Genomic DNA, 20,090 nt, shown 5'->3' with positions numbered 1-20,090 from the left:
TGATTTTTCAACCTTTGCTATCGTAGCAACAATTTTCTAAAATTCCAAATATAACAAAAAAAAAAAAAAAAAAATTGATCATCATTTCTAGTTGTTTGTTTTTGTTATTAATATCATCCTCACTTGTGTATCAGCAAATATATCAACATTTTGGTATATCAGTCAATTGATATACTTTATACTTCCATATATCATCTCTAATTTAAAGGAGAAAATACACATCAATGATATTGTTGATATATATATTAAATATAAAGTATATAATTTAGAACGATAGGAGTTATATCATTGACATTTTAATCGTATACTATAACTAAATCAGAATGAACTGCAGGTAGATCATTAGTGCATCAAATCCATATCATTGATGAGCTCCAACTGCAATACTTAGCACCGGAAGGGGAAATCTTGAGATCTGTTCCTTAAAATGCAATATTTTTTTTTACATTTTGCTTGCATCAATGTCAAACAACTTTACAAAATTACTCTTACAAGACCATGAACCAACTTGACGAGTCCATTTGAGCAGCTTTGGCCTCCACCTCCTCCTCTATTTAGTTTGCGTTGCATGCAAAGAGAGACTGGGCTCAAAAGAGTGAGAGTGAGAGAGCTAAGATTGTGAGATGAAGAGAGAGAGGAGAGCAATATGAGAGATCGAGTTCCAAAGAGCTAGACTAAGAGAGCGAAATCATGAGAGAAATGACAACGATCTACGAGGCGGAGCCCCAAAGAGCGAGAATAGTAGAGCAAGAAAGAACCTTTTGCATGAGGGACAGAAGTCCCTTTTAGTAATTTCTCCCAAATTTAACATCTAAAAAAAATTAAAAAAACTCGTTTTCAAAAAGTGAGACAAATTTCATTTAGTTCCTCAAATTTAGATCATAAAATATTATAGAATCACAACCATCGTTTATGAAGGATAATTCTAATATTTATTCTAATTTCTATCATAACATAGGGAAAAAACATGCCTCCATTGAGATTTAAATGAAATTTTTTTTGTTTGTTTATTTCGCCACATGTGAATTTATTGATTAGACCTTAGGAGCTATTGAGTGCTCCTTTTCATAAGTTTTTTTGATACTCAATTCTCAAATCTTGATACTCATGTTTTATGTTATATACTCGCTTAGTCAATTATTCTTTCTTGGTTGGTGCTCAAATAAATGCATAAGAATCTCTTGAGAAAAATCGTGTAAAGAAAAGAGAAAAAAAATCTAAATTAATAGATTTACCAATAAAGTGTAATTTCACGAGTTGATGACATAAGAAGCGAAATTCACACTTGCTATTATAATATAGAAACCTTCATTCCATTATTCCCATGAAATTCCCAACCCATCGCCCATTATGATCCCATCAACTTCCGCCAAATCCCAAAACTCAAAACAATCCACACAATAATACTATGCAATCCACTACCATTCCTCCCTTCAATCCCCCCGTTTCCTTTCCCTCAAATCTCCCTCGTTTTGCCCCAACAATCCGCCATTTCCCCCCTCCATCCAAGCTCCGTGTCCCCACAGCTATGGCTTCCACCCCTTTTGGCCTCGCCGTCCGGTCGCGAACAGAGGCCGCTCCTAGCGGCACAGGCACTGATGGTCTCTGTACTTTGACTGATTTTGTGGGTAAGGGAGGGATTGGTTTGGGAGATGATTTAGTGCTGCTGTTGACTCATATTCAGTATGCTTGCAAGAGAATTGCCGCTCTTGTCGCTTCTCCCTTCAGTTCCGATCTTCAAAATCCGGCGGGTTTGGCTGTTGGGTCGGAGAGGGATGCACCCAAGCCGCTCGACATTGTGTCTGTAAGCAAATTTTCATTCATTTTGGATATTGATTTAATTGGGAATCTGTTTTACTTTGTCCTTAGTGGTTGAAGTTCGAATGCATAGTTTTCTTAACCTTCTTTTTTGAACTTTTAAATAGGTGATGTTAAATATGTCTATCATGCCATATCCATCTCATCCTACTTTATACAGGAGGTTATTGGGCAAAAAACTGGATTCTTTTGTGCCATTTTTTCCATTAATTCATAACCTAGATTTAACAGTTAGGTAGGATGAAATTGGGGAATTCTTAAAGGCTTGATTGGCTAATTTAAACAAATTAGAAATGAGATAAATTATAGGGATCAAAGCTATACTTTGCCGTGTTTCAATAGTGCTTTCAAACTTACCAATTGTTCTTGAACTGTTATTAATCTTAAAAGCGTTCAGAAAAATGATTGTTTGATTTATAAACTAAGAAAGACCAAACTAGATATCTAATAACAAGAATTTCATAATGCAACAAACAAAAAGTACGCCAACTTTTATGAGTTCTATATTTTGAGGAATTTTTAATGTCTAACGGAGCATTTAATGTCTAAATGTTTTCTTTTAAATCCCAGCCATGCACCGTTGATTCATTTTTAAAAAAGAAAAAAAGAAAGAAAGGACAAGAAAAAGGAAAGCATTGGTTATCTTTTACGAAAATGGACAACTAAGGACACTCTTGAAACGCTTGGATTTTGAAGGCCTAAATTGCAAACATACAACTTCTTGAAGTATTCAGCATATTATGTTCAGTTACTGTTCAGGTTTTCTAGTTTAGCAACGTAGGTTTTCTGTTTTCTTTGCAAATACATCCTCGAGAAAAGAAAAACTGAACTCTGGGAGACAATATCTCTGTTTTACAGAATGAAATCATCTTATCATCCCTTAGAAATTCTGGAAAAGTTGCCGTGATGGCTTCAGAAGAAGATGATGAACCGGTTTGGATTAGAGATGATGGCCCATTTGTGGTGGTAACTGATCCTCTTGATGGTTCTCGAAATATCGATGCATCAATACCTACTGGCACAATTTTTGGGGTTTATAAACGTCTTGTTGAACTCGATAATTTACCGAGAGAAGAGAAGGCCGTGCTTAATTCTCTACAGAGTGGGACTAAACTTTTGGCTGCTGGATATGTTCTCTACTCATCAGCTACAATTCTTTGTGCCAGCTTTGGCTCTGGGACACATGCATTTACACTGGACCATTCAACAGGAGACTTCATTCTTACTCATCCTCACATCAAAATCCCTCCTCGAGGTAACATGTCGGGTTCCATGGTCCAAAATATAACACAATATTGATACGACTGCCAATATAATTCAGTAGTCTTGTGTTCCATGGTTAGGAGAGAGAAACAATAGATTGTTTAGATGTGTGGATAGAGAGACCCTAGTGAGGTTGTTAAGTTTTGGTGTTCACTTTTTGTAACTATTCTCTAGGTAACATCTTACTTAGTTGGAAACCCTTCTTTTAGTGAGGTTTTGTTCTTTGTATGTTTTTTTCTTCTTTTGTTTTTTTTCTTAGTGAGAGCAGTTGCTTCTGTCTAAAGAAAATATGAAGAATTTTAATAATTTTTGCCGTGGGATTTCCTTATATTGCATGCCTTTTCCTATATGACTCGTTTTCTTTTAATCCAAAAGAAGGTTCTAGCATAATCCCCTTTGCTTCAACTTGCTTTCCTATTAAGAATTCACTGATCTGGTAATCCATTTTCAGCTACTCGTGGGGGGATGACGCTGTAGACCTACACTGCACTCAAATGTTATGAATATTTGGAGAATTAGCCAAAAGAATCTTTTCTAATGTGAATAGAATGATTATACTTAAATGTTATGAATATTTGGACAATAAGCTAAAGATTTTGGGAGTCTTAGAAACTTATATTTCTTTCCTTTTAATGAATTATAAACACTTCGAGAGACAATAAAGGGGATCTTTTGGACCCTATTTCAACTGCTTTCTTATTCTTCAGGGCAAATATATTCAGTAAACGATGCAAGATATTTCGACTGGCCAGAAGGATTGCGGCGATATATTGACACAATCAGACAGGGGAAAGGCAAAAATCCAAAGAAATACTCTGCTCGTTACATATGTTCTCTGGTTGCTGATCTCCATCGAACTTTGTTATACGGCGGAGTGGCAATGAATCCAAGAGATCATCTTCGTCTAGTATATGAGGCAAACCCTCTTAGCCTTCTCGTTGAGCAAGCCGGAGGCCGAGGTTCAGATGGTAAACATCGAATTCTTTCATTGCAGCCAGGTAAGCTGCATCAAAGGCTGCCTTTGTTCTTAGGGAGTATGGAGGACATGGAGGAGCTTGAAAGCTATGGAGATGTACAGCAGAAAGTGAATCCTGGTTATGAAGTTTGAAGTTGTGATAAAGAATGAAGTTTAAAATGTAAAAAACAACCTTCAAAACACAAAGGTCAGTGTCTAGATTTTGTGTAGTTCATCACATTTTTTTCTTTGGCTTTGCATGCTTTACCGGAAGGTGTATATAAACTGTAGTATATTAACAGTAAATTCTGATAGCATGTGAATTATAGTAATTTGCAATATGAAGAAGAGTTGTGTTCTTTAAACCGATATATAGGACAACATTTTGAGCTTCTATCCATATTTGGAACTCATTCATAGACTTTGTATTATATTTTCATGGACTTTGTTATCGATATTCTAACTAAGGGATGAATCAATAATTCTGTTATATTGCATAAAAAATAGTGAAACATAGGAAAGTGTTAACAAATGAAGAATCTCGTGGTTTTGGTTGGTTTATGGGTTCATCATAAACATCCAAACGAACTCGAAACAACCTGAATTTATTGTTAGTTTTTTTTAAAAAAATATTTTTTCTAACTATAATAGTACCATACTTACACTATTATATACACTAATATTTATCTCAATTTATTCTCTAACAATTCCTAAAAACAACTAAGTTCCAATTTTCTTAGAATCTTATAATTAAAAATTATAATTGATCATTTTAGATGTTTCTTTTTCGTGGAAGACCAACAAATCATTTTTGTAATAACTTTTAAGATATAGTTTTTTTTTTTAAAATTACAATTTTAGTTCTCAAGTTTTGAAGAATGTATTCCGTTTATAAGTTTTAGAAATGTAGTTTTTTAGTCTCTAGATTTATAATAATGAACTCTTTAATATTTTTTAAGATGTTCGCATCAATCTTTGAATTCTTGAAAATAAGTTTAAAAAGTCTTTCGAATATCTTTAAACTATTATTTTAAATAATTAAACTTCATTTTAAATTAAAAAAATAATTTTGAAACTTGTATCTTCTTCAAAAACAACTTCTTTCTTTCTGATTTTAAATATCATATATTTGTTTTTAATAAACAAAACAAAAATTACTCCACACACTCCTTAAATCAAGCTAAAAAATTAGACTTAATAGACCCATTTTTATAAACTTAATTTGTACATTTTTTAAAGGATGGATGTTAAAAAAAATCAATAAATCAATCAAAACCGTAAAGGTTAGGTTACGAATACGCAAAACTTGTAAATTGAATCATGAAAAAAAGAATACAACCGATTAACCCAACTTGAAACTTGTGAATCAAATTAAATTGAGTTAGAAATTTGCACGCGGGACATTTGCAAAAATAATAAATATATATATATTTTTTTTAATTTGAAAAGTAGTAAATTTAAAATTGATAATAACCTGATAGTACCGGATATCATTTTTTTTTCAGGGTTTATATGTTACATAGACAGAATTACATTTTTGCTTGAATTGATTCATAGTTTGCCTCCATTCCTTCCTATCACTACTAAAAAGGTAAATTTAGTTTTTCATTTTGCCTTATTTGGTCCTTTCATCCATCAAAACAAACACACAAAGGGCCACTTTTTCACTATTTACAATATCCTATTTTCTTGCCTCCTTTCTTCCTCTTCAACTGTTGTCTTCCCGCAGCTGCACCCCCCGCCCGCCCCACGGCCTCTTTTCTCTTTTGGTTCCTTCTCTCGATCTTCTTTCTCTGTTCCCGTCGCCGATTTCCGATTTCCGATCGCCGCTCCAACGCTAATTTTCTCTCTCCTCTTCTTATCTCACTCTCGCCTGCAACCTAATGCCGGCACGCTAACCCCGGATTCACACCATACAATTAGTTAAGCAAACTGCAAAAGTAATGGGAGAAACTAGCGGTTAGATTTTCTTTCACAGGTCTTCGTTTTACTTTGTGATTCCTTCTCTGTTTATGTCTATGGTCGCTTTAAATTTCTCGTGAACGGTTTCTGAAGAATTTATGTTTTGAAATCCTTCTGTAGCGTAGTAGTTCATTGTGATTGCTCGTTATGCATGAGTTAAGTTCGCTTCGAAATCTAGGGCTGGAAATTATTGTACGGGAAAGTGGGGGACAAAACACTTTTGTGCTCATCCAAGTATTTTCGTGGTTTTAGCTTAGTTGGGTTGTTTGGCACTGTAATTAGTGAGACTAGTTCGAAACGTGTTTGTAAGAAAATTGGCTATCCGATTGAATTTGGGTTTGAGAGACTTTGTTGCAGGCTCATTGTTGTAAATGGAGTAATTTGATTCCACCCCAAGGATTTTTGGCTGTATGAATTAGCGATGTCGGTAAATAACAACGGTGTTAATAGCAACAGTGCGGTGAGGAATGTTGGGGCAACTATTTCGGTGAATAATAACACTAGTAGTAACAATCTAGGGAGGAATGTTGTGGCCCCGCATTTTGGGAATTCAGGCATGGTTCCGCAAACAAGACCACTGAACCATCATGGCCATCTACTCTCTCAGCCACAGCCTCAAATACATAGCGGATCACATTTTTCAGGTCATTTTCAGCTGTCTGAGCCGCAGACACGCACAATGTCTCATGTGTACACGCAGGCTCATGCTCAGGCACAAGCTCAATCTGCTCATGCACATTTCCAAGCTCATACTCAACCTGTTCAGCTGCATAGTGTCAATGCTGGGTCAACACCCTCTATGTCAACACCTGGAACGGGGAACTCTAAGAGGCCCACTCAGAAGCCGCCTTCTAGGTCTGCAGGGAATTCTTACACTATTGCTACTTCACCATTTAAAACCATGGAGCTGACTCCAGCCCCTAGAAGAAAGAAGGTCAAGCTTCCTGAGAAACAACTACCTGATAAAGTTGCTGCTCTTCTGCCAGAATCTGCTATCTATACCCAATTACTCGAAGTTGAGGGTCGTATAGATGCTGCTCTAGCAAGAAAGAAAAATGATATTCAAGAGTCTTTGAAGAACCCTCCACGTATTCAAAAAACCCTACGGATCTATGTCTTCAATACATTTGAAAATCAGAATCAAAGTGGTTCTGATCAGAAAAACGTAGAATCCCCTTCATGGTCGCTTAAGATAATTGGGAGGATCTTGGAAGATGGAAAAGATCCTGTTATCGCTGGAGCCATGCAAAATTATGATTCTACATACCCAAAATTTTCATCTTTCTTCAAGAAAATTACTATATACTTAGATCAAAGCCTTTATCCAGATAACCATACAATTTTATGGGAGGGTGCCCGTTCTCCTGCTTTGCAAGAGGGCTTTGAAGTGAAGAGAAAAGGAGATAAAGAATTTACTGCAGTGATAAGATTGGACATGAATCATACCCCCGAAAAGTTTCGTCTTTCGCCTTCTCTGTCAGATGTGCTTGGAATTGAAACAGACACCCGCTCAAGAATTATGGCTGCACTATGGCATTACGTGAAAGCTAACAAGTTGCAGAATTCAAGTGATCCTTCTTTCTTTACATGTGATCCAGGTCTTAGAAAAGTGTTCGGTGAAGAGAAGGTGAAATTTTCTATGGTCACTCAGAAGATATCACAACATTTAATTCCTCCCCAACCTATAAACTTACAACATAGAGTTAAGATTTCGGGAAATTCACCTGTTGGAACTACATGTTATGATGTCATGGTCGACGTGCCTTTTCCAACAGAAAAACAAATGTCAGCATTCTTAGAAAACTTTGAGAAGCATAAAGATATAGATTCCTGTGATGAATTAATTTCTGCTGCAGTAAAGAAGATACATGAGCACTCTCGAAGGCGATCTTTCTTTCTTGGCTTCAGTCAGTCTCCAGCAGATTTTATCAATAACTTGATCTCTTCTCAAACTAAGGATTTAAAGATCGTTGCTGGAGATGCTAGTCATCATGCAGAGAAAGAACGTCACTCTAATTTCTACAGTCAATCATGGTGAGTAATAGTTGTTTATTTTATCCAGCTTCTCTTCTTGTTTGTCTATCATATCGTACATCGAGGTCATCCATTGAGGTCGTGTGATGAATGTTTTTATGAATCCAGGTACTTTCTTCAGCGTATAGTGGCCGAGTGGGTTTTTAGCACAAGTGATTTAGAGCATGGGCATGTTTTGAAATGGTTACAATCACATTTTTCATATTCATAGTTAACTCTGAATCACATTTTTCACCCTTTAAAATCAATTTTGATCCTTGAAAGTCATTTAAAAATGTTAAATCAAACATTTAATTGATTTTTGATAATTAAAGGCATTTTCCAAAGATAAAAAAAAAGAGATGTACCCCATGATTTTGAACATAAGAAAAGTTATTTTAATTATTTCAAAATCATTCTCAGGTATCCCTCGATTATAAGTGTTTTCCAATAAATTATTTTAATATCTGGGTTTCACCGTAGCAAAATATTTTATTGTTATTTAAAAAGTGATTTCATAATCATCGAATTACTGAAAAGTCAACTATGAAATAATAGTTGCTTTTTTAATTGTAACTTTGTTAATCACATTAATGGGATTATGGGTTTTCTAAGCTCGCTTCTTTGCCAAACATTACTATTTCAAAATGATAGTGATTTTGGCAGTGATGAAAGCAATTTTGGCTTCTTTGTCAAGATCACTTGCAACCATGAGTAGCTTTCTAATTACAGGCTATGGCAACAATTCCCATATGATGGATGCAATTTGTGCCCTGTGCGCTATTCTATAATTTTATTTTTGGAATATGGGCTAGGGTGACCCACTCCTTTGGATGTCATTTGTGTTTTGCTCTTCGTTTTGGTGGAGGTGGGGGAGGAAGAACCATTGGATTACAGCATGGTGGAGTGATAGACACGGATATCTAACATGAAAATTGTTTCTAAAATGATTGTTCGATTAGTTTATGTGATTGTATTTGTATTGAATCAGGGTGGAGGATGCTGTCATTCGGTATCTGAACCGTAAACCTGCAACAAGTGAAGTTCCTAGAGGCGCATAAGGAGGATACCACGCAACATCAATATCGAAATTGGTGACATTTGTCTGATATTCATCACATTTATCACTCTTTCCTAATAGGGGATAAGTATCTGGGAAGTTATAGGAATTCTGTATTTTAACCCTTGCCTTGTTTGACTGGGTAATTATCTAACCGGGGATAGTCATCTTAATTGGACTAATCTAAGATATTTCCATTCTGTACCATTTTTCAGCTAGATGTTAGAATCATAGTTGGTTTTGCTTGTCTGTTGTCGAAAATTCCTTTTCATACAAATTACATTCCAACTCAGGCAACTATCTACCATTTTTGTTTCTTAGTAGCCTCTCGTAGAGCTATCAAATCTGATTTGTGATGTAGTTTTAGAGCCTGTTGGTGGTGAAGCCTTTTCATTCTCTGAAGTCCGCTAATGGCTAATAACCAGGATAGACGGCTCAACGATTAGCTCAGACGACTCGTACTTGAAACCAACATAACCCTTACCCGGGGCTATAAAAGAGAAGGTACCACACTCCTCTTAGCTTGTTCTCATAAAACTGACCCAAACTTTGTGGAACAGCATACTGCCATTAAACTCATTGCTTTGGTGCTTTGCTACGCACATAAAACATGCTCCCAATTTGTCCTTGATACAGATTCTTATGGTGTACATAACATTTATGAATGTTCCGGATTTGTTTCAATAGAAATAAGAGCTGTTTGAGGTTTTCATTTGAAATTTGTTTATTTCTGTATCTACCTTGTCTTTTTTGTTGTTTTTTTATGCCAAGAAAAAATAAAATTATTTGTGAATTAGATTAAAACTATGGTTAAGATGTTGAACATTTGATTTATTATTCGACAGGGAGTTTACTGTGTACTTTAGGAAGTGTTAGATCACCAGTATTGTGATTTTTTGATAACTTAAAATTTTGGGTGGCAATCAACTTAGGAATTAATTTCCTACGAGTTTTCTTGACATCAAAATGTTGTAGGGTCAAACGGGTTGTTTCGTGAAGTTAGTCAAGGTGTGTATAAGTTGGTGTGGGCAGTCACTGTTATAAATGAAGAAACATCTTCTTAGTCTCAATTGCTATGTGCATTCAATGAAGGTAGATGTATGCCTATGGCTAACTGAAATATAATTCATACAACTGTACTAACTTAAATTCTAACTTAGTTCGATATTTGAATCATATCTTGCTACTTGGCTGCTTTTCTTTTTGTAGTCAAGTAAAACGAGGGTGGAGATTCGACAATTCATTGATAGTCCAGTCGTGCTTAAGTTGGTATAACTTAATATTTGAAAATTCATTAATAGTTGAGTCATGCTATAATTAGTTTGTTTTTTTTTTGTTTTTTTTTTAAAGTTAAGATCATAGACATTATTTTCTATTGTTCTTTACCGTTTTTTAAAATTACTATTACTCGTAAATAAAGGAATAATAGATCTCCCTGTCACATTTAGGAAAAGGAGCGAACATTGTCAATCAAATAGTAGGTTTTTTAATGGTAAATTGTTCCATCTCTAAACCCCTACCATACACAAATCGAAGACAATCGCATCGATCTTTCACCGAGTTATGGAGTTCCCCACCTCAATAAGAATGTTATTTATTATCTTAAGGAGATAAGGAGGCTGATGTCGACCCACGGTGCTCGAGACTTTCCCAAATAGTTGACCTTTGAAAAAAATTACTTTGATAAAGATCATTATTGTTAATAACAACAGGATATGGCCCCTCTTAAACGAAAAGTGAACAATCATGAGAAACCTTTGTAGAATTTTTTATAAAGAACATACCAAATATAAGAAGGTAATCGTTCATAAGAAGACGTTAATACAAAAGCTAAAAAGATAAATAAGGGAGCACACAAAGCTGAAAAAAAAAATTAGTATTTAAGTTGGAAAGTGTTTTAGACATTATTTTTACGGTTCTCTTCATAGCTCGAGAATTTGAATGAAGATCGGGACACTTAAAGGAGCAAAACTTCACTTCAATCCAAGATCAACGATTAAATTTGTTTTAGAAAGTATATTTTTTTCTTAGGTTTTTGTTATCTTTTAACATAAGACGTTTTCTTTGTTGAGCTTTTATATTGATATGTAGGAACCTAACGTTTAAGTGATACTAGAAAAGAATTAGAGTTTGATCAAAGAAAATAGACATACGAAGGACAAACAAATTCTAAAATATGAGACGAGAAAAAAAGAAACGTACAAATATGAGACGAGAAAAAAAGAAACGTACAAATTTACGTTTATAATTGATAATAAGATAGTAAATAAATATGATTTATATCGATTAATAAAATATAAAATCAACAGTGTAAAATGGATAATAAAAACATTGAAATTTAATCATAGATTCTACTTAGTATTTATAAGCTTAGATTTCCGAATGATAATTTGAAATTTATTCAGAATTATTTCTCCATTGGAAGAGAAAAAATAATAAGCAAATTCCATTTTCTTTATTGGGAAAAGAAAAAAAGAAAAAGAAAAAGAAAGGAAAATGAAAATACACAAATGACAATCCAGTGTAACGCGCGCACCCACAGTGGGGTGCGCCTCCAAGTCCTCTCTCTCCGTCACTCGTCCATTCTTCTTTTCCAATTTCCAATCCAACCAAAAACCCTATTTCTTCTCTTCTCTCTGCTCCACTCTTTCTGTAACAGTCACCTAAAAACCCCAGAAGAGCATTCATTTTTCAGTTTCGATTCTTTCATTTTTTTCCCACATTCATTTGTAATTACTGCTGTCAGTTTCTACCGCAAGATTCTGTTGGTTCGGAATCAAGAAGAACGAGGTGTTGAGAGATGGGAAGTAACTTTCCCTCTCTACCAGTGAAGCGAGCAGCTGCATACATCTCCGCTACTGGAATGGGGGGTGATACACACGTTGGTGTATCCAATGGTTCATCGAAGTCCAAGAGGTCCAAGCAACCTCCACCGCTCATCATTCCTCCTGGCCATGTCGCCTTTCGAATGCTTTGCCACGCTTCAAGAATTGGTGGGGTTATTGGGAAGTCGGGATTTGTGATAAAGCAACTTCAGCAATCTACTGGAGTTAAGATTCGCGTTGAGGAAGCTCCCAGTGAATCACCGGACAGGGTTGTAACTGTTATTGGGTCGCCGGCACTTACTTCCAGGGTGTTTTTGGAACAAAACTCTGGGGCTAGTGGGGAGGAAGTTGAGGCTTCGAAGGCTCAAGAGGGGCTTCTGAAGGTGTTTGAGAGGATTTTGGAAGTAGCAGCTGAGATTGAGGGTGTTGAAGTGGGTGCTGAAGTTGGAGTTGTTTATTGTAGATTGTTGGCGGACGTTGCCCAGGTTGGGTCAGTTATAGGGAAAGGAGGGAAGGTTGTTGAGAAGATAAGGAAGGAGAGTGGGTGTAGGATCAGGGTTTTAACAGATAAGTTACCGGCTTGTGCAGGACCTTCTGACGAGATGATTGAGGTAAAGAAAAAAAATGTTTCATTTCTTTTGGTTTCCATATTGTTGAGTCTTGAGTTTATCTCTTAGGTTGGATGTCGCTGTAGTTATAGCTGAATTTGTGGGTTTGATTTTGTGGCATGGTGCCATGGCAAGAGAAATTGGTTCATTTCGTTCCTTGAATTCAGCCTCTTCTAGTTTTGATATGGGTTTTGGTGTGAGAATTCAGCTTTCAGGTGCATTAGGCTTATATTCATTCATTCTTAAACGGGAGGAGGTGGGTAATAGCCCTCTTAGCGCATCTTTGGTTAAATTTTTTATTAAGGATGTTAAAGTTTTTAAAGTTTATCCAATTTGTTCTCTGAACTTCCAAAAATGGAATATTATACGTATAAAAAATTTGGAAGGAAAGCTGTGCCCCTCAAAATGAAAATCCAATCCAATCGGACTCTGTTCAACAAACAACCTGTTGATTGTGAGACATCAAGGCAACGTACCTAGCGTCTATATTATTCTGCTCTTCTTGGAAGATTGAGGTTTAATTATTTTGGTTGCAGGTTGTTTGAAACGCTTAGATTATTTTTCTCCTTAGTGGTGATGAGATAATTTAGTGGGCCATAGCGTTAAAAATTTGCCTGTATTTATATACGAGAGACTGGGATTTTAGAGGGGATGGGTTGAGATGAACTTCAGAGAGGTTCATTGCTTCTCCATCTTCATTTTTTCGTCAATTGAAAGCTTGGTATTTTATTAAAAAAGGGAACTCATGGTGATATTGATGATTAATGTTGAACTTGACAGTGTATGGATGGGAGGAAAAAGAAACCAAAAACAAATTTATTGTTATCAAAAGGGTCGATACTTCATGAATGACAGTTGTTGAAAACAATACAAAGGACTAACAATAATTTCTTTATTCTCAATCACATTCCCTCATTTTGTTCATTCTCGAATGTCTGTGATCTTAATTTAGATTGTGGCCATTCCATTTCTTTGGTTAGTGTAAGATGTGTCTTTGATACATATGCATTTTACAATACTACATATTGGAAAATCATCATTTCTTTCAGTCAATCAATGTGATTTTAATGGTTTTGCTAATTGTTTTCCAGCTTGGAAAGTTTTTTTATCCGTTTCCAGATTATTTTTCTTAAATAGTTATTTGTTCATTTACTTTTGTGTATTCTATTTATGATTTTCTTATGTAATATTATAAGAAACAGAATTGTATCATTGCCAAAAAGAAATGAAATGGCCTAGGAGCTGGGGACAGGAATCTCCCGTCTGACAAAACCTGAAGGAAAGTTTCCAATTATTAATGATTATGGAAAGGCTGAGTTTAGAAAAAAAAATTATGTTAATAGTACACCATGAGGAGGAGTTGAGCTACATTTCTACAAAAAGAAAAAAAATTATTAAACAAAAGGACTTATCTTCAAGTGTTTTTTTTTTTTTTTGGTTCCTTTCCAACTAAATATGCCCCAGCCACACAACTCCACCAAAAATTATCGCCCTTTTCTCTTCCAGCAGAAAGAGCTCTGAAGACCCTATCATCAACAGACCAACTTACTTTGGTAAGCAGCAAGAGGTTCCAAAGATATCAAACTGAAAATTCCTATTGCTAACAGCAAAAGGATAATGGAAAAAAGACGATCGATTGATTCTCCCTTCATGACACAAACAACAAATCAAAAGGGAGAGAGCCTAGTGACTATAAATATCGTGAGCAAATAAATTTAACTTTTTTTGGAATTTTGAACTTGCAGATTGAGATGAATAAGGGAATACTTAATTCTGGGGCTTTTTCTGTGAGTTCAATGATGGTAGACTTCAAAGAGAATTTTTCCCTGCCTCAAGAGAACAAAAAATTACTTTTATTCTCTATCCAGCATTCCTCTATAGTGGCCTCCTCCTTAATTGATTTATTGATTTTATTTTTCAGAAATTAACTTCAAGGGATTGTTCCCTAGCTATCCCATCTATCTTTCCAGAATTTGATTTTACTCCCTTGGCTCTGAATTCCAGATAACTGAAAAAAGAAGCCATTTTTCGGGCTATGTCAAACCATAGTCTACCTTTGGTCTTTGGATCTACCCTTTCCTCCTCCCTTGAGGATTCTCACTTTAAGTGTTTGAGACCACCTTTCTTCACATAGCCTGTTAATCTTGAGTAAATCTCTACAGGCACATGAGGAGGACGAGGAGGGGAATGCTTTACTGATGGAAAGCCCCCGTCCCATATTGAATGGGAAGGGAAATCTTACCCCAGTTTCACTAGGTGGTTGCAAGGTCACTAACTACTACCATTCCGTAAAAAATCGCTGAAAATCTGTCCAGTTTATTAGAGACTTCCTTTGGTGCATGAAAACTGGTTGAAGAAGCATCAGATGCCCTCCCTTTGAAAGAGTTTAATTACTCCATTTGTCTATCTTTTTCTAAACTTGTCTATCAATGGCTCCAAAAAGTTTGTGTTGTCTTGAAACATTATTAGTTGAAACTGAGAAGAATTAGAACTAAAGTAGATAGATTAGGATGCTGGTTGGGGCCTGATTTCCCATTGAAGAAAAGTTCCTTTCAGACCATTAGAAAACGTTTATTTTATCTGTCCTTTTTGCGGGTTTATATAATTTTTATGATGGTAGACTACTTTAATTTGCAGTGGGATATTCCATTTTGTTTTATTTGTTTTATTGTGTGTGTGTAAATGTAGGACCAGGTTCGTGGGGAGAACTGAACTAAAGAAGTTAGATTAAGATGCAGCTTGGCCCATGATCTTATTTGAATAAAATTTTCCTTTTGGTCCTGATATTGTTTCATCAAATATGGTTTGTTTGTTTGTATGTCTTTTCTTTTCTTTTTCTTTTTGCAAAAACATCGTGCCGTACTATGATTATGAGTTGACCTAGTTGTCATGGAAACCATTGGAAAAAAAAAAAGACTTAGAGTAAATGAGTTCTAATTATAGCGGTCCCATACCATAGATTTAAAATCCTACGAGGTTTCTTGACCTTGGGATTAGTTGAGGTGTGTTAAAATTGGCTTGGAGACTCATGGATATCAATAAAAAGGAATAGCATCTTATGAAGGTTTGGTTGATACTTACTTTCATCAAAATATGTTCCTTTGCTTATAGGCTTTTCATTTGTAAAATTTGTTTTAGAAAATGAGTTTCTCGTGTTATTGCAATAATGACATGCGTGAGACACTTCTCACAAGTTACTAAAATAATTCATCTTACAACTTCCTTGCTCTATTTACTATTGTTCAATGTGTAACTCTTTATTAGGAAATTACCTAGAATATGTAGATGTTTATGTCTACGAAACTCTTTGCTTGGTATTAGCTAGCCATGTATCTGCTGTCATGAATATACTCTATGGTTCTGGCAGATAGAAGGGGATGTTTGGGCTATCAAGAAAGCACTTCTTGCTGTCTCTCGCCGTCTTCAAGACTGCCCTCCAAGCGAGAAGAGAACAGTCAGACCTGCTGAAGCAGTCATCCATGAGACTTTACCTGATCTTCATATGGATCATATTTTGCAAAGGAATTCGGTTCTGCCCATTTTGCCAAGTAGTTCAAACATTTTTGCTTCAGGAATCCACTCATTGTCTATAGATGCTGATATGCTTCCCCCAGTAGATACAAATGTTGCCCAGCAGGATGTTGTTTTTAAGATTCTTTGTGCCAACGATAGGATTGGGGGTGTGATTGGCAAGGGTGGTACAATTGTTCGAGCCCTTCAGAACGAATCTGGCGCTACTGTAAGTGTTGGACCATCAGTAACTGGTTGTGATGAGAGACTGATTAGTATTACTGCTTCTGAGGTGTGACATCCTTTTGTAGTAATTTATCCATCTGATTTGTTTATCCATACCAGTGTGTACCAACACTAATCTTTTTTTCTATTTTTCTTTTTCTTTTTTATTTTTTTCGTCTTGAGAAGAACATTGAATCCCGATACTCGCCAGCACAGAAGGCTGTTGTTCTTGTTTTCTCTAGGTCTGTAGATGTGGCCATTGAGAAGTGGCAAGAAAGCTCAAGTAAGGGATCTCCTGTAGTGGCACGACTTGTTGTTCCATCAAATCAAGTTGGTTGTGTGTTGGGTAAAGGAGGTGTTATAATCTCTGAAATCAGGAAAGTTACAGGAACAAACATAAGAATAATATCGAGTGATCAGGTCCCGAATTGTGCTGCAGAGAGTGATGAAATAGTACAGGTGAGAATAAAATACATTATATTTTTGTTGGTTACCAAATAGTCATTCCCTTTCTAACCTTACTTTCTTTGGACGTGCACCCAGCCTCCCCTTGCAGGCAGTCCATGTTTGATACCTTTTAATTTTAAAACAAAAAAATTATCCTTACTATGCTTGTACTTAGGAATTTTATTGTTGTCATTCTAGAGTATGTTTGACTGACTGGAGTGAAAGTGTATTGGCGTCAAGCGTGTTCTGGTAAAAAGTCATAGTTATGCTGGCTTGTGGTACAGAAAAGCTTAATCGTACCTTTTTTAATATTTTTTGGATTTTGGTTCTTGGTAATCATTATTCATTCAATTCCACATCATTGAGAAGAACTTGATTTTGTTTGTTGTTGAACTAGTGTGCATTTAGTTTGAGATTGTTGTAGTTTACTTTCAACTAAATACATGTTTGATAATGTTATCAAATAAAATGAAATCTGAATCTTTTTGCCAATTGATTCAAAACCCATTAGATGGTTCTTTTCTCTCTTGGGGTCAGCCTCTTCTAAAGAAGCATAATTAGTTTTGATCTCTGGAATTAATTTAGCTTGTGCGTACACCAACTTGACCATTTTTGAACTCTGAGTATGAGCTCAATTGTGACCTTTCCAGATACTGCATGCTTGGTGTGGTGCACAAAGGTAGTTGGCAATGGGCTTGACCTATCGTATGCATCAGAGATGTGCGCATTTTATTCATTATTCTAATGCATGAGAATTTTGCAATTCCTCGGTGCTTTTAATACTATGATGTATTTTTCTTTTCAACATTTTTTCTGTTGGAATGTTTAGAGATGTGAACCCACTTCAGCTAATGTCATTATGCTTCTGGATTTAATAGTTTTAAGATAAACTTGAGACTAACATGAGCTTTCCCCCAGGCCCCAACCACCCATTTTCATACATTAATAATGGATCAAAGGAAGCTATGATAAACTTTGCAATGAAGCATTATTTTGTGACCCTTTAGTTTCTAATTATTTCATGGTTGTCTTCTGACAGATTTCAGGTGAGTTTTCAAACGTTCAAGATGCTTTGTACAATGTAACTGGTCGATTGCGGGATAACCTTTTTTCTAGTGTCCTGAGTAATTCGGGAACAAGGAATGGTGGTGGTACCTCTGTATATCCTGAGACCAGTCCATATGGAAGAGTAAGGGACACTGCACCTCTAGTTCGGAGCACTCCGGTTGGCACTTCTCATGGTAGTTTTATGCAACATTCTACAGCTCAAAGTTCAGATGACTTGGGTCTTTCTCACAGTTTAGACAGTCCATCATCACCTGGCTTGTGGCCACCGCAGGTAGATTCTCTTTACGACATCCCTAAAGGTGGAAAAACGGTGTGCCTATGCAATTCTGATTCTCTGGTTTTCTTTGTAATTAATTGCAGTCTTTATCTGGAATAAGTTCTAGGGCCATATCAGATGCTGGGAGGGGTTTGCCATCCCATAGGAGCGGAGTACAACTTGGCAGGTCGGTAACACGCATTCCATCAGTTTGAATATCTTTGGAAAAGTTTGAAATATGGGCATTTAACGAAAATCTGTTAACTTAGATGGTTTTGTTTATGCATGTTATTTTGGCATCCTCAATTTTTCATAAACTTGGGAAAGCCGAAAGGCTGAGGACCATCGATTATTTTAATGCTGACTGGGTTTATTCTGTCAAACCTGGGGTGTGATTGGGTGATTGGGGTAGGACAGTAGCATTTTGATGTTGCATGCCAACATCTCTATGTATCATTTCAAGTCATCTAACTTTTTCTTTTATGTTGGCAGTGGGAACAAAACTGCTATTGTGACAAACACAACGGTTGAAATTGTAGTTCCTGATGATGTTATCAGTTTAGTGTATGGAGAGAATGGCACAAATTTAACACGGTTAAGACAGGTAAAGTCAATGCTTCAAGTTTGAGTTTCATAATATATTGACGAACTTAATTAATATTGGGTTATGGTTCCTAAGTTATTTAAAATAGAGTCGGTGTGTAAAGTCCTTTATGATTAACATTTAGAGATTGGCAACAGCATCCATTTGGAACTAACAACCGTATTTAGCTAAGTAACAAAAGTTCATTGAATCACTAATTTGAAATAAGAAACTTTTGACGATGACAGTCTCATACCATCTCCATCAAAAGGCATTTAAGAATGATCTGGGAGTTCATGGAATAAAATAGTATATAATTTAATGATGTCTCAACTGGCATGGTTAAATCTCTATGGTTTTATGCAGATTTCCGGTGCAAAGGTGATAGTGCACGAACCCGATCCCATAACGAGCGATCGGCTTATCGTCATATCTGGAACCCCAGATGAAACGCAGGCAGCACAAAGCCTCCTCCACGCGTTCATTCTCACTGGATCCTCATGACAAGTTTGGCTCTAAATTTTATAGATAGCCTTTTTGGAACCCCTCCCCAAATATATTGTACACTTGAATTAAACTCGGGATAAGTTGATTCCAATCTTATTAGTTCAGGAAAGGGTATTTGGCTCTAATTTATATATTTTCTGCAGGCTAGATGCCGAATTATAAAGTGATTTCCCAGCTGACTTCCCATCCCTAGAAAGAGAGAAAGAGAGAGAAAAGAAAAAAAAGAAGAAAAAAAAAAAAAGAAAGTAAAAACCACAACAAAGAAAAAGGCATGGGAACATCTTGATCTGGGCTCTTTGAGATTAACTTTCCAAAGGTGAATGTAAAATGTGAGTTAAAAACACAATCTTTGAATTTAGTTTGTAACAATTGTAATAATTTAATCTTTTTCTTATTGGTTTTCTTCTCTTTTGGAAACATTATTTATGAACATTGAACGTAACAACAATTTAAATATTGTATTTTCCAAAGGGGCTATACGATGGTTGAAGGTCTGGGTTGCTCGGATGTTTGTATTGAGACTGATGCAGAGGTTGTTGTGAAGCGTTTCTACGCTATGAATTTTGCCATCGTTGTTTTGTAGGCTGAATGTACTTATTCCTTTAATTGCTCCATTGAACATTGTTGGTCTCACTTTCGTCCCTTTAGGGTTAGGATTGTTTTTATATATAGTAAAATAAACTAATTTATTTATAAATGTAGCATAATTTACTTTCTACTCGAATAGACAGCAGCAGACTTTAAGGCAATTCATTAACTATTTTACTAGTAATTAATTTTACTTATGTAACAAATTTTAAAATGCATGTTGACTAAATCGTACTACAAACTAGCTTTTGAGGACTAAATATTACTAGTGAGAAAGTGATTCCAACTCTATTTCAATTATGATCAATTAGTAGCAATTTTAGGGATTTCTATCCCTAAATGACTAATATTTACAACATAATTACAAGTTTTGTTATATTTAAATCTTGATAACTCTAAAAA

At 35.6% G+C, this 20,090-nt stretch overlaps 3 protein-coding genes across 7 annotated transcripts; all 3 read left to right on the top strand.

The window, feature by feature from the left end:
- The first annotated feature begins 1,288 nt into the window (after positions 1 to 1,288).
- LOC101206118 (fructose-1,6-bisphosphatase, chloroplastic) lies at positions 1,289 to 4,457 on the top strand. Its single transcript, XM_004137013.3, has 3 exons — positions 1,289 to 1,804; positions 2,677 to 3,073; positions 3,789 to 4,457. The coding sequence occupies exons 1-3, from the start codon at positions 1,409 to 1,411 to the stop codon at positions 4,187 to 4,189; spliced, it is 1,194 nt and encodes a 397-aa protein (XP_004137061.2). The 5' UTR covers positions 1,289 to 1,408; the 3' UTR covers positions 4,190 to 4,457.
- A 1,154-nt stretch (positions 4,458 to 5,611) lies between these two features.
- Positions 5,612 to 9,790, top strand: LOC101222303 (SWI/SNF complex component SNF12 homolog). Of its 3 annotated transcripts, none has more exons than XM_031888933.1 (3): positions 5,612 to 5,995; positions 6,356 to 8,032; positions 8,141 to 9,790. In XM_031888933.1, the coding sequence occupies exons 2-3, from the start codon at positions 6,420 to 6,422 to the stop codon at positions 8,241 to 8,243; spliced, it is 1,716 nt and encodes a 571-aa protein (XP_031744793.1). In that variant the 5' UTR covers positions 5,612 to 5,995; positions 6,356 to 6,419; the 3' UTR covers positions 8,244 to 9,790. The 3 variants fall into 3 exon arrangements, with proteins under 3 accessions (XP_031744793.1, XP_031744794.1, XP_031744795.1); XM_031888934.1 differs by having other exon boundaries at positions 5,612 to 6,014; XM_031888935.1 differs by having other exon boundaries at positions 5,624 to 8,032; positions 9,003 to 9,790.
- A 1,822-nt stretch (positions 9,791 to 11,612) lies between these two features.
- Positions 11,613 to 19,797, top strand: LOC101205882 (KH domain-containing protein HEN4). Of its 3 annotated transcripts, none has more exons than XM_011660514.2 (8): positions 11,613 to 12,507; positions 15,872 to 16,306; positions 16,426 to 16,698; positions 17,726 to 18,025; positions 18,115 to 18,197; positions 18,503 to 18,614; positions 18,960 to 19,100; positions 19,244 to 19,721. In XM_011660514.2, exons 1-7 carry the CDS (start codon positions 11,872 to 11,874, stop codon positions 19,095 to 19,097), a joined length of 1,977 nt encoding a protein of 658 aa, XP_011658816.1. In that variant the 5' UTR covers positions 11,613 to 11,871; the 3' UTR covers positions 19,098 to 19,100; positions 19,244 to 19,721. The 3 variants fall into 3 exon arrangements, 2 of the variants coding, with proteins under 2 accessions (XP_011658816.1, XP_011658815.1); XR_004217984.1 differs by having other exon boundaries at positions 11,614 to 12,507; positions 18,960 to 19,429; positions 19,572 to 19,797; XM_011660513.2 differs by having other exon boundaries at positions 11,614 to 12,507; positions 18,960 to 19,714.
- The last annotated feature ends 293 nt before the right edge of the window (positions 19,798 to 20,090 follow it).

The sequence above is a fragment of the Cucumis sativus genome, chromosome 7 (assembly GCF_000004075.3).
Source record: "Cucumis sativus cultivar 9930 chromosome 7, Cucumber_9930_V3, whole genome shotgun sequence".
In the NCBI taxonomy this organism is placed as follows: Eukaryota; Viridiplantae; Streptophyta; class Magnoliopsida; order Cucurbitales; family Cucurbitaceae; genus Cucumis; species Cucumis sativus.
The sequence above is the reverse complement of the archived record's forward strand: the minus strand, read 5'-3'. Positions and strand labels throughout refer to the sequence as shown.